The 12,454-nt window shown below is 46.3% G+C and overlaps 1 protein-coding gene across 2 annotated transcripts in view; it reads left to right on the forward strand.

Moving 5' to 3' along the window:
* LOC139259905 (collagen alpha-1(III) chain-like) overlaps positions 1-12,454 on the forward strand; it is a 320,705-nt gene that overhangs the window by 170,961 nt on the left and 137,290 nt on the right. For both annotated transcript variants that reach the window (XM_070875835.1, XM_070875836.1), the window contains 2 exons: positions 2,965-3,018; positions 5,547-5,600. In XM_070875835.1, the coding sequence (XP_070731936.1) occupies positions 2,965-3,018; positions 5,547-5,600 (108 nt within the window). The remainder of the gene's footprint in view (positions 1-2,964; positions 3,019-5,546; positions 5,601-12,454) is intronic.

A 12,454-nucleotide genomic window follows, 5' to 3' on the forward strand; every position in this document is an offset into this window, starting at 1 on the left:
AAGTTGGCATTGACAATCTCTCACACCAGCCTCGTGGCCCACAAGGCAATTTCCCCCATGGAGCGTTAAGGGGTCGGCACAGGGCAGTGAAGAGTTGTTGCGCATGGTGCAATGCGCAAACTCCCCGGAGATGGTCGTGCCCCCTCCCCCGGTAGAAAAGTCTATCTACCCCATTAGCACCCCCAGCAGGTGCTTATGGGGCTTTAAAAATGGGCAATTTTGCCCCCAAATTTTCTCGGTAATACTGGAAAGTCACATTTATTGCCGATCTCTAGTTCCCTGAAAGGGTGATGGTGGGCTTTTTTCTGTTGCGATTATTTTTACCACTGGTCTGCTAGGACATCTCAGAGTGTATTGAGAGTCAGCGTTATACTTTGGAAGTAGAGTCATGTGTAGGTCAGATCAGGTAAAGGTCTTAATGAGTCAATTTACAGTAATCCAGCAGCCTTCATAGTCAGTTTTTTTTCCTGGTGCCAGCCTAAAAATGACTTGATTTAGTGAATTACATTTTGTAAAATATGCTGGGATATAAGTTGCCAACTTCTGGGTTATTAGTCGAGTACCATTGGCCCAAATTTTCCTAAACTCTTTTTTTCTGGCGCCCTCACTTGATCTTCGCTGCTTTTGCCCGCCTCCAAGTGCGCCGAAAAAAGACCTCTGTAATTTGGCCGCTCCTCCAGCCTCCTCTCAGTCGTGGTGCAGTGTGGCCCAATGGATTGGAGGCGGAGCCAGGTCCCGGCGCTGAAAACAGTGCCGTGACCTCTGGACATGCCTGCTAGAGTCTGCGCGCATGTGCAGTAGCTCCTGGCAGGCCGTTTCTGCAAACGCGTGCTGCAGGCTTTGTGGGAGGGGCCAACGCACGCCGTCCCTAGCCCTGGTCGAATGGGCTCCCTCATCGGCAGCCCACTGCATTCCTTAAGGTAGGATTTCTATTTTTTATTATTTAATGATTGATTTTGGTGCTTTAAGTGTAGGGTTCCTTCTATTTTATTAATTAATTGCTTATTACTTTTTGTGCTTTGTTTGGTGCTTGGTGGTGTTTTAAATGTAGTTACTTGCGCCGATTCCTTAACTGTAAGTAAGGTCTTTCTGTGCAGACAAAAGCGGACACATACGCTGCCCTAAGTTAGTTTAATACAACTTTTTTCTGGCCAAATTGGCATAAATGGTGTAAGTGGCTGGGGACGCCCCATTTTGAAAAAAAAAACTGACTTAACAAAAAACCGAACTAACTCATTTACACTGGCGCAAATTAAATGCCGATATTTGCAACTAAAAAGATATACCAGAAAAATCAAGTTGCACCAAAAAAAACGGTGCAACTCATGGGGAAATTGGGACCCATAATCTCTACACTCTATGGGCCCAATTTTGGCCATGGCTTGCATCAATTTTTTTTGGAGTAAGTTGTTTTTTCTGGCGTAAATTTAAAAAATGCCATTTTCCCCCCCAAAATTTGCTCCAGAGTTCGGTACGATATTTTTTAGGTCAGTTTTTTTTTTCAAAAGGGGGTGTTCCCAGACACTTACGCCACTTTTGACCATTTATGCCACTTTGGCCAGCAAATCTTACTCCAAATTGAATTCGGTCAGCGTATGTGGCCAGCTCTGAAAAACTTTGCGGGCATTGAAGAAAAAGCAGCACACATTCGGCAGACATTAGGGCAGGGATAGGGGAGGGAAGGGAACTGGAGAGACCTCAACAACCCAGCACCAAACATTGCAAGGAAAAGCTCAAACAATTAAAATACTAATAAAAATGAAGTAAGTCCTTCCGGAGAAATGTGAGCTGCTGGCCGCGATGTCACAGGTGGGGGGAGGGTGACGGGGGGTGTGCGAGTAGCCAGAGAAAGAGAGAGAGATGCTGGTATACAAAACACTCTTTCTTACCTCCCCCCCCCCCCCCCCCCAAAACAATCTCTCTCTCTCTTCCCCCCCCCCCCCCCATTACACTCTCCCTCTGCCCCCCCCAAAAACACTCCTCCTCTCCTCCCCTCCCCTCCCCACCCAACCCCCCACCCCCAATCAAAAGTCTCGAGCACAGCCACTAAATAAAAAATAGAACCGAAGTCCTACCTCGCCTAGGAACTCAGCCGGCCGGCCCACAGGACGCGCTGGGAGAGCAGGAACATGCGCGCAGCCCTCACTGAGCATGTGCGTAAGTGCCGGCAGTGCTTTCTGTGCTGGCCTGTTGCTCCCCCCTCCAGTCTGCATGCCACGCCACGACTCTGGGGACTCCGAAGATCGGCCAGGATGGGGCCCCTTTTTTCTGGCGCCCTTTCCAGCGCACAAAGTCGGCGCGCTTCATGTCAATACATCGAAAAAACGGCTTGGGCAATGTTGGGCCTTCTATGAGCATCTAGCTCCACATTCACTTATTTGCATATTCAAGGGGCCTAACACCTGTTTTCGACAGCAGCTAGGGACGCCTCTACTGTGCCTGAACCAATACGGTATCAGACGTGTTTCCAGCATTATTTGGGTGCAGGTGGTTAGCCCCATTTAATGGACCTCTTTGCACCTGTTTTCCGCCTGGTCCAATTTCATCCCAGTTATGTTTTACATGGACTGAAGAAATTATTGAAAAGAATACAATCATTTGGAATCTCCCCGGGAGCTTGCCAGATTGGCCACTGTCTATCTATCTGGGATTTCTGCCAGTCTCCACGGCAGTTACAGCAGCTGATCAGATAACCCCTAAAGAAAATCCTGCCATTGAGCTTACTTTCATTTTATACTCTAGTTATGGAGAATTCCACTTTTGTTCTAGAATCATTTATATAGAATAGCAATTCTCAATTATGGAATACATATAATTAATAACTGACCAAGAGTTGAATCATAAATAAAAACTTGTGTCGCTGACTGTATAGTGGTTCCTGTAAGCTTATTGGTTTGATTAAACCTATGTTTTATATAGTTCTTTTCCTTAATGCACGCTGCTCAGTAATGTGTCTTTTTTCAGGGTCCATCTGGTGAAAGAGGAGAGCCAGGTTCTCAAGGATTTCCTGGTCTTCAGGTATAACTAGTTTAGTGTATTAATAATAACCTTCAACAGTTGATTCAGTTATTGTGTGGGTATAACAACTGTTGTTGTATCCTTCAATGTGTTGACAAGCTTTCTTAAGATGTAACGTGCAATAACTGGAATGTGCGATCTAGATTAAAGGTTTACTATGGTGTTACATGTGGGGAGTCCATTTTAAATGCACTGTTAAGCTGAAGTGGGGTGAGAGAATGGGGGGTAATTGGATCTGGGCTAGGGAAGAATTGCAATGTTGGAGGTCAGGGGGTAAGGTACAGTAAGGTGGCGGTGGGGAGGTAGAGCAGGTTTAGAGGAGAGTTGGGAAAGGCAGAAAAGGGTTAAGTGCTGGTACAGAGCGGGGACGGTAGAGTATGGTTATAAGTTGGGGACAAGGGGGAAAAGAGAGCATGGTTAGAGGCCAAGGGTATGAAGGTAAAGCAATGGGTTAGACCCAATGGTGGAAGGGGAAGGTATAAAATGGTTACAAGGTAGGTAGGAACAGGAAGGAACAGCAGGGTTAGAAGCTGGGGGAGAGGAGGGGAAAACAGGGGATTTGGAGAGTGAGATTGCAGTATGAGGACAAATGAAGAGTAGAGGGGAGAACAAAGGAAGGGACAGCAGAGGGAAGGAGAGGGGAAGAGGAGGGCAAGGAGGAACATGGAAATGGAAGGGAAGGAAGTGGGAGAGGATATTGGTTGCAGAGTGTGTGGAAGCTCCAGTGTCTGAGCATTCTAATACTGAGGAAACTGTGAGATTGGCAGCCAAGGGGCAGAGGGCATAGAGCAAGGTTAGAAGCTGTTAAACAGCAGGGGATGGGGAAACAGGTTCACCCAACTGTGAGTTGAGGTAGGCTTGGTAATCAATGTGCACTAGACAACAACTTTTGATTAAAAAATTAAAACTTAAAAAGTTTGCGCAGTTTTTTTAAAAAAACAAAACCAAAATGGTGTCAGAGAAGGCAGAGAAAGCTGAGCAATTTGTCTGCACAGCATTACTCAATGGCAAAGACTCTACAGCACTACCTGGTGGTCAAAACATCTGCTTCTTTGGCAGTCCCTCGGAGTCAAGGATGACTTGCTTCCATACTAAAATGAGTTCTCAGATAACTGATGAGTCCAATGCGGGACCTACAGTCTTTGTCACAGGCACAGGTGGGGCAGACGGTGGTTGAAGGGACGGGTGGGTGGGGTGCTTAGGTTGTCGTGCGCATCCGCTGTTTGCACTTGGCTTCCGCTTGCTCCCCACGAAGAGACTCTGTGTTTGGCGCCTTCCCGGATGCTTCTCCTCCACTGAGTGATCTTGGGCCAGGGATTCCCAGGTGTCGGTGGGGTTGTTGCACTTTTTCAAGGAGGCCTTGAGGGTGTCCTTGAAGTGTTTCCTCTGCCCACCTGTGGCTTGCTCCGAGTAGAGCGTTTGTTTTGGGAGTCTCGCATCCATCATGCGGACGATGTGGCCCATTCATCAGAGCTGATCGAGCATGGTCAAAACATGGAACTACAGTGATACCAACTGGCACATTAATGGGAAAATCCTATTAAAAATGTGACTGGATGGACATCGCCACATAGGGACACAATTACCACTTAAAACCTCCTAGAAACTATTGACATAGGACTTTTGAATAGAAAGATGACAGGACATAGCAATATTGTTTGGGTCAAATATTTATTGTCAGAATCAGACTTGTGCGATAATAAAGAAGGAAGCTAATAGAATACTTTTGAAAATAAAATGGAGTCCTGTCACATGGTTTAAACAGTCATATCTAATCAGATTTATAGCTCCGTGGGTCGCACTCTCATCTCTGAGTCAGAAGGTTGTGGGGTCATGCACCACTCCAGAGATTTGAGCACATAGCCTAGGTTTACATTTCACTGCAGTGCTGAGGGATTGCTGAGGAAGTGCCCTCTTTCAGGTGATCCATTAAACTGAAGCCCCGTCTGCCTTCTTAGATGGACATCCTATGGCATTATTCGAAGTGGAGAAAGGGAGTTCTCTATATTATGGCCAATATTTATCCCTCAACCATTGCCTAAAACAGATGGTCTGGTCATTTTTCATTGTTGTTTATGGGACTTTGCTGAGCACAAATTGGCTGTTGTGTTTCCCTACATTTTAGGAATAACTACACAGAGGAACATAGGAACAAGCGTAGGCCATTCAGCCCTTGAGCCTGCTTTGCCATTCAATTAGATCATGGCTAATCTGTATCTTAACTCCATCTACCCAACTTGGTTCTGTAACCCTTAATACCCATGCCTAACAAAAAATTATCAATCTCAGTTTGAAATTTGGAAATTTAAAATGTACTTCATTAGCTATAAAGCACTTTTGCATGTCCTGCAGTTGTGAAAAGCACTATATAAATGCAAGCCTTTCTTTCTTGTATGCACCAGAAATAGCTACATCATTATTAAATCATGATAAAAAGAATTAAATTAGGGCATGTAAGCAACTTTTATTTTACAATCAGTTTTCTTGAATGTGTGGATTTACCTCATCCCTCACTTCTTGTACATTAGGGTATGGGTGGTGATCCTGGTCCTCTTGGTGAAAATGGCAAGCCTGGTGAAATGGTAAGATGTTTAATTTTATCAATATATACATCAATCTTTACAGCTTTATCCCGTGTAGTTCATAGCAATACATTATAGAGATACTGAAGTGAAATAATTTGATTTAAATGTGGTTATTTACCCAGGATAAAATTAGAAAATAACACAAAGATCAGTGAAAGGAATACATTTGTGATAAAACTGCTCCTGCTAATTCTGAAATCTTGAGAGTCAGTAAAAATGGGAACGTTCGCTAAATGCTGTCTTGCAATTAGTCTTCACACTGTATTGCAAGAATTTATTGAGTGCTAACTAACATGACTGCCAGCATGTTAGACCTAAAGTGAAACGTGTGGTACTCAGTCGATATTCATCAAGGTTAGCAGTGGTGTACTTGGTATCAGCACTTCATAAGAACATATGAACATAAGAAATAGGAACAGGAGTAGGCTATAAGGCCCCTCGAGTCTGCTCCACCATTCAATAAGATCATGGCTGATCTGATCATGGACTCAGCTCCACTTCTCTGCCCGCTCCCCATAACTCCTTGACCCCTTATCGTTTAAGAAACTGTCTATTTCTGTCTTAAATTTATTCAATGTCCCAGCTTCCACAGCTCTGAGGCAGTAAATTCCACAGATTTACAACCCTCAGAGAATAAATTTCTCCTCATCTCTGTTTTAAATGGGTGGTCCCTTATTCTAAGATCATGTCTCCCTCATCAGTGGAAACATCCTCTCTGCATCCACCTTGTCAAGCCCGCTCATAATCTTATACATTTCGATAAGATCACCTCTCATTCTTCTGAATTCCAATGAGTAGAGGCCCAACCTACTCAACCTTTCCTCATAAGTCAACCGCCTCATCCCCGGAATCAACCTAGTGAACCTCCTCTTAACTGCCTCCAAAGCAAGTATATCCTTTCGTAAATATGGAAACCAAAACTGCACGCAGTATTCCAGGTGTGGCCTCACCGTACCTTATATAACTCTAGCAAGACTTCCCTGCTTTTATACTCCATCTCCTTTGCAATAAAGGCCAAGATTCCATTGGCCTTCCTGATCACTTGCTGTACCTGCATACTATCCTTTTGTGTTTCATGCACAAGTACCCCCAGGTCCTGCTGTACTGCGGCACTTTGCAATCTTTCTCCATTTAAATAATAACTTGCTCTTTCATTTTTTTCTGCCAAAGTGCATGACCTCACACTTTCCAACATTATACTCCATCTGCCAAATTTTTGCCCACTCACTTAGCCTGTCTATATCCTTTTGCAGATTTTTTGTATCCTCCTCACACATTCCTTTTCCTCCCAGCTTTGTATCATCAGCAAACTTGGCTACGTTACATTCAGTCCCTTCTTCCAAGTCGTTAATATAGATTGTTATGTATGCAAAATAAATCTACGGCTATTGTGCCCAAACCTCTGCACCTCAAACTCTACCGCACAAATGCCCAACCTTTTTTCTCTGTGGCCTCCTTGGTGCATACCATGGAGCCCTGGAGGCCAGTAACCAAGTTTAAATGAATATTCCCATCAATTTGCAAATAAGTCAGATACTAACAGATGTTCTGATTTTGGATGTAACTATCAAACCGATAACAGCAGTAGCAACGGCCCTTTCCAGAGCTCCAGGCCCACAAAATTGAAATGGTACAAACCAGCAAGTCAGAAGTAAAGGCACAAATAGTACTCAATTGCATTCACTTCATAAGCCAAATTGTCCAAGCTTGTGGACCAGTTTTAAACCATGGTTTGCAGTTTGAACACTCCCTGCCTTAATGCACACAGTGGAAAAGGATTGCCAGTTTAATACTGGTTTTAGCCGGATTAAATCTAGCGAAAAACAGGAGTTGATGTTGCTTAGAGAAATAAATCATGCGAATAAAATCAGACCTCATTAATTCATGTTCCATTAGTACATATGTGTTGAGATTTTTAATTTTTTTCCATTACCAACCTATATGCTAAGCTTATTTTTAATAGTTTGTTTGTACACCTATGCTTTCAAATCTGATTTGACTGAGATCAATGCCAAATGCTAGATTTACATTATTTTTGCCATTTTTTCATGGAAAGCCAATGACATTTTTTTGACCTCGTGAACTGATCCAGCTGTATACAAACACGCTGAATCTCAACAGCCACAAAGTGCGAGTCAGACTTGCAACATCCCAAAGCACTGCCAGTGATATGTTCAGAATAACTCCACGAGACTGTGTTGTAAACTCAAACCATTGTGATCTTGCTCTCTTTAATATAACTCCAAAGTGAGGCAGCAACGTGGTGGCCTGCCTTTTATACTTGCTTGCACCAGGGTACACAACTGACCCATAGGTCTCCCACAGGTGTGCCCTCTAGTGGCAAATCTTACGCACAAGTGAGGTTCACATACATAACATCACTTTATCCCAAAGTCTTGAGTATAAGTTATTTACAAGTTGAGGCGATCTGGCAGTCTGCATTCCCTGGTTGATCGCCTGAGTTGACATCCTGGCATGGCTAAGTTGGACAGGTCATCGCTGTATGGCAGCTCGGCTGGTCTGGTCGGACTGTTGGGCAAGATGGGTTCATTCTCGTGATTGACAGCGAGGTCGATTGCTGGTTGGGTGTGTGTTGGTGGATCATAGATGGTGAGGTCTTCCTCAAACTGTTCTTGGTAGTCCGTGAATTGCAGTTTGGTCTGATCCAGGTGCTTTCTGCACATTTGCCCATTCAACAATTTCACAACAAACACTCTATTCCCCTCCTTGGCTAAGACATTGCCAGCAATCCACTTGGGACCGTGACTGTAATTTAGAACAAATACCGGATCATTAACCTCAATGTCACGCGAGGCCGCTGCGCGATCATGATGCACATTATGCCTGTGCCGCCGGGTTTCTACGTGATCATTGAGATCCGGGTGGACTAAGGAGAGCCTGGTTTTGAGTGCTCTCTTCATTAAGAATTCTGCAGGGGGAATCCCGGTGAGTGAGTAGGGGCACGTCTGGTAGCTGAGCAGGACCCTAGATAACCGGGTCTGCAAGGAGCCGTCCGTTACGCGTGTCAGGCTTTGCTTGATGCTCCGGACTGCCCGTTCCGCTTGGCTGTTGGATGCGTGCTTAAATGGGACAGACCTGATATGCTTGATGCCATTGCGGGTCATGATTTCGTTGAATTCCGAGCTGGTGAAACATGGTCCATTGTCACTGACAAGGACCGTCGGGCAACCCATGTGTGGCGAACATGGCCCTGAGGCTTTCAATGGTGGCAGTGGTCGTACATGATATTATTATACATTCAATCCATTTTGAGTAAGCGTCCACTGCTACTAGAAACATCTTCCCTAGAAAGGGGCCAGCGAAAACTACGTGGACCCTGGACCATGGTTTGGAGGGTCATGACCACAGACTCAGTGGGGCCTCCCTGGGTGCGTTGCTCAGTTGTGAGCAAGTGTCGCATTGGTGTATGCATGACTCTAATTCGGAGTCAATGCCGGGCCACCAGACATGCAACCTGGCGATGGCCTTCATCATGACTATGCCTGGGTGGGTGCTGTGTAGGTCGTGTATAAATGTTTCCCTGCCCTTTTTGGGCAAAATCACGTGATTCCCCCATAGAAGGCAATCCGACTGGACTGATAGTTCGTCCTTGTGTCGGTGAAAAGGCTTAATTTCCTCTTGTATTTCCTCGGGAACCCCCAACCAGCTCCCATTGAGGATGCATCTTTTTACTAGTGATAACAGGGGGGGTCTTGACTGGTCCAGAACCTGATCTGGCGAGCCGTGACGGGTGACCTCTCACTCTCAAAAACATCCATTACTAGAAGCAAGTCTGCGGGTTGCGCCATTTCCACCCCGGTGGTGGGCAATGGCTACCGACTGAGGGTGTCAGCGCAGTTCTCAGTGCCTGGTCTGTGGCGGATTACATAGTCATATGCAGACAATGTTAGTGCCCATCTTTGGATGCGGGATGAAGCATTGGTGTTGATACCTTTGCTTTCTGAGAGCAGTGATGTGAGCAGTTTGTGGTCGGTTTCGAGTTTGAACCGGATATTGGTGCATTTTCTTAACCTGTATACACAAGCCAACGCTTATTTCTCAACCATACTGTAGGTTCTTTCTGCCTTGGATAAGCTTCTGGACGCATATGCAACCGGTTGCAGTTTGCCTGACACATTTGCTTGCTGTAACACACAACCAACCCCATACGATGACTCATCACATGCTAGTACTAAACGTTTACATGGGTCATACAATACAAGTAATTTGTTGGAGCATATCAGGTTTCTGGCCTTGTTAAAGGCTGTTTCTTGAGATTTACCCCAAACCCAGTTGTCACCCATGCGTAGCAGCAAATGCAAGGGTTCCAGAAAAGTGCTCCACCCGGTAGAACGTTACCAAAGTAGTTGAAGAGTCCCAGGAATGAACGCAGCTCCATCGCGTTCTGTGGTCTGGGTGCATTATTGATAGCCTCCGTCTTGGAGTCCGTGGATCTGATGCCATCCGCCGCAATCTTTCTCCCCAGAAATTTGACCTCTGGCACCAGGAAATCACACTTGGAGCATGTCAGCCTGAGTCCCACTCTGTCCAGTCGCTTTAGAACCTTTTCCAGGTTGTGCAAGTGTTCGATGGTGTTTCGACTAGTGATCAAGATGTCATGCTGGAACACCACTGTACATGGAACCCATTTCAGCAGACTCTCCATGTTCCTCTGGAAGATGGCTGCCACTGAACGAATCCCAAAGGGGTATGTGTAGTACACCAACAGTCCTTTGTGCGTGTTGATGCACGTCAGCTTCTTTGACAGTTCAACCAGCTCCTGTGTCAGGTACGCGGAGGTGAGGTCTAGCTTGGTGAATGACTTTCCTCTTGCTAGCGTTGCAAATAAGTCCTCTACTTTGGGTAGTGGGTATCGGTCCTGTAATGAGACTTGGTTGATCGTCATCTTGTAGTCCCCGCAGATTCTGACCGTTCCATCGCTCTTTATTACCGGCACGATTGGATTGGCCGACTCGTTGAACTCGACTGGCGATATGATTTCTTCTCGTTGAAGTCTGTCCAGCTCGATTTCGACTTTCTCTAGCATCATATATGGGACTGCTCAGGCCTTGTGATGAAAGGGCCGTGCCCCAGAAACAAGGTGGATCTGCACTTTGGCGCCTGTGAAGTTGCTGATGCCTGGCTCAAATAATGGCGGGAATTTGTTTAGCACCTGGGCGCACGGGGCGTCATCTGCCAAGGACAGTGCTTTGATGTTGTCCCAGTTCCATTGGATCTTGCCTAGCCAGCTCCTGCCGAACAGCGTTGGGCCATCGCCTGGTACAATCCATGGTGGTAAATCATGCAACATTCCGTCATACGATACTTTCACTGCCGCACTGCCGATAACAGGTATGAGTTCGTTGGTGTAAGTGCGCAGTGTAGTGTGAATTGGGCTCAGTTTTGGCCTTTGTGCCTTGTCACGCCACAGTTTCTCAAAGGCCTTCTGGCTCATAATCGATTGACTCGCCCCAGTGTCCAATTCCATGGAGACTGGAATGCCGTTAAGTTTAACTTTTAACATTAGCGGAGGGCTTTTGGTGGTGAAGGTGTGTACCCCATACACTTCCTTCTCATCCTCCGGTTGAGTTGCCTCTCCTGCTCATTCAGCATGATCCACGCTGGATCGGTCGCTCTCTGCTGACTTTGCCACGTGGTGAGTCCGAGGTCACTTGCACAATCGCTGGAGGTGCCCCATTGTTCCACAGCCCCTGCACACGTAGTGCTCAAAACGACATTGCTCTGTGACTGCCCCCACAGCACCAGCATGGCGTTAATGGATTCACTTTAGCACTCCCCAGCGGCCTCTGAGTCATGCTGGGCATGGCTGTGTGGGCCCTACCATGTACGGTCCTGCCGAGGAGGCAGTGCGGAAGTCTGGGGGAGGCCTATAAAAGGCCCAACATCGGAGAAGCAGCGGTGAGTCAAGGAGGTCAGCTGGTGCAGGGAGAGAAGGCAAAAAAGAAATAAAAAGAAATCAAAGGGTGACGTCACAGCCAAGGGAATAAGTGGCTGCTGATTGGTGAGTAGTTTTCTTCTTTTTCTTTTCCTTTATCATTAGGTAACCTTTCGCATTGTTGCCAAATTAAGTTAATTTAAGGGGTAAGTCATGGCAGGAGAGCCCAGACCTGTGTCATGTTCCTCGTGGGCTATGTGGTAAGCCAGGGACGCTCCCAGTGTCCCTGACGACTACATGTGCAGGAAGTGCATCCAGCTGCAGCTCCAAACAGACCACATTGCAGCACTGGAGCTGCGCATGGATTCACTCTGGAGCATCCACGATGCTGAGGATGTCGTGAATAGCACTTATAGTGAGTTGGTCATACCGCAGCTAAAGGTTACTCAGGTAGATAGGAAATGGGTGACCACCAGACAGAGCAGTGGAAGGAAGGTAGTGCCGGGGTCCCCTGAGGTCATCCCCGTCCAAAGTAAATACACCGCCTTGGGTGCTGTTGGGGGGGATAACTCACCAGAGCAGGGCAGCAGCAGCCAAGTTCATGGCACCGTGGGTGGCTCTGCTGCACAGGAGGGCAGTAAAAAGAGTGGGAGAGCGATAGTGGTAGGGGATTCTATTGTAAGGGGAATAGATAGATATTTCTGTGGTCGCAATCGAGACTTCACGATGGTATACTGCCTACCCGGTGCAAGGGTCAAGGATGTCTTGGAGTGACTGCAGGACATTTAGGAGGGGGAGGGTGAACAGCCAGTTGTTGTGGTGCATATAGGTCCAACGATATAGGTAAAAAACGGGATCAGGTCCTGCAATTTGAATTTAAGGAGCGAGGAGTTACATTAAAAAGTAGGACCTCAAAGGTAGTAATCTCAGGATTGCTACCAGTGCTACATGCTAG

Source organism: Pristiophorus japonicus, chromosome 3 (assembly GCF_044704955.1).
Source record: "Pristiophorus japonicus isolate sPriJap1 chromosome 3, sPriJap1.hap1, whole genome shotgun sequence".
Lineage (NCBI taxonomy): Eukaryota > Metazoa > Chordata > Chondrichthyes > Pristiophoridae > Pristiophorus > Pristiophorus japonicus.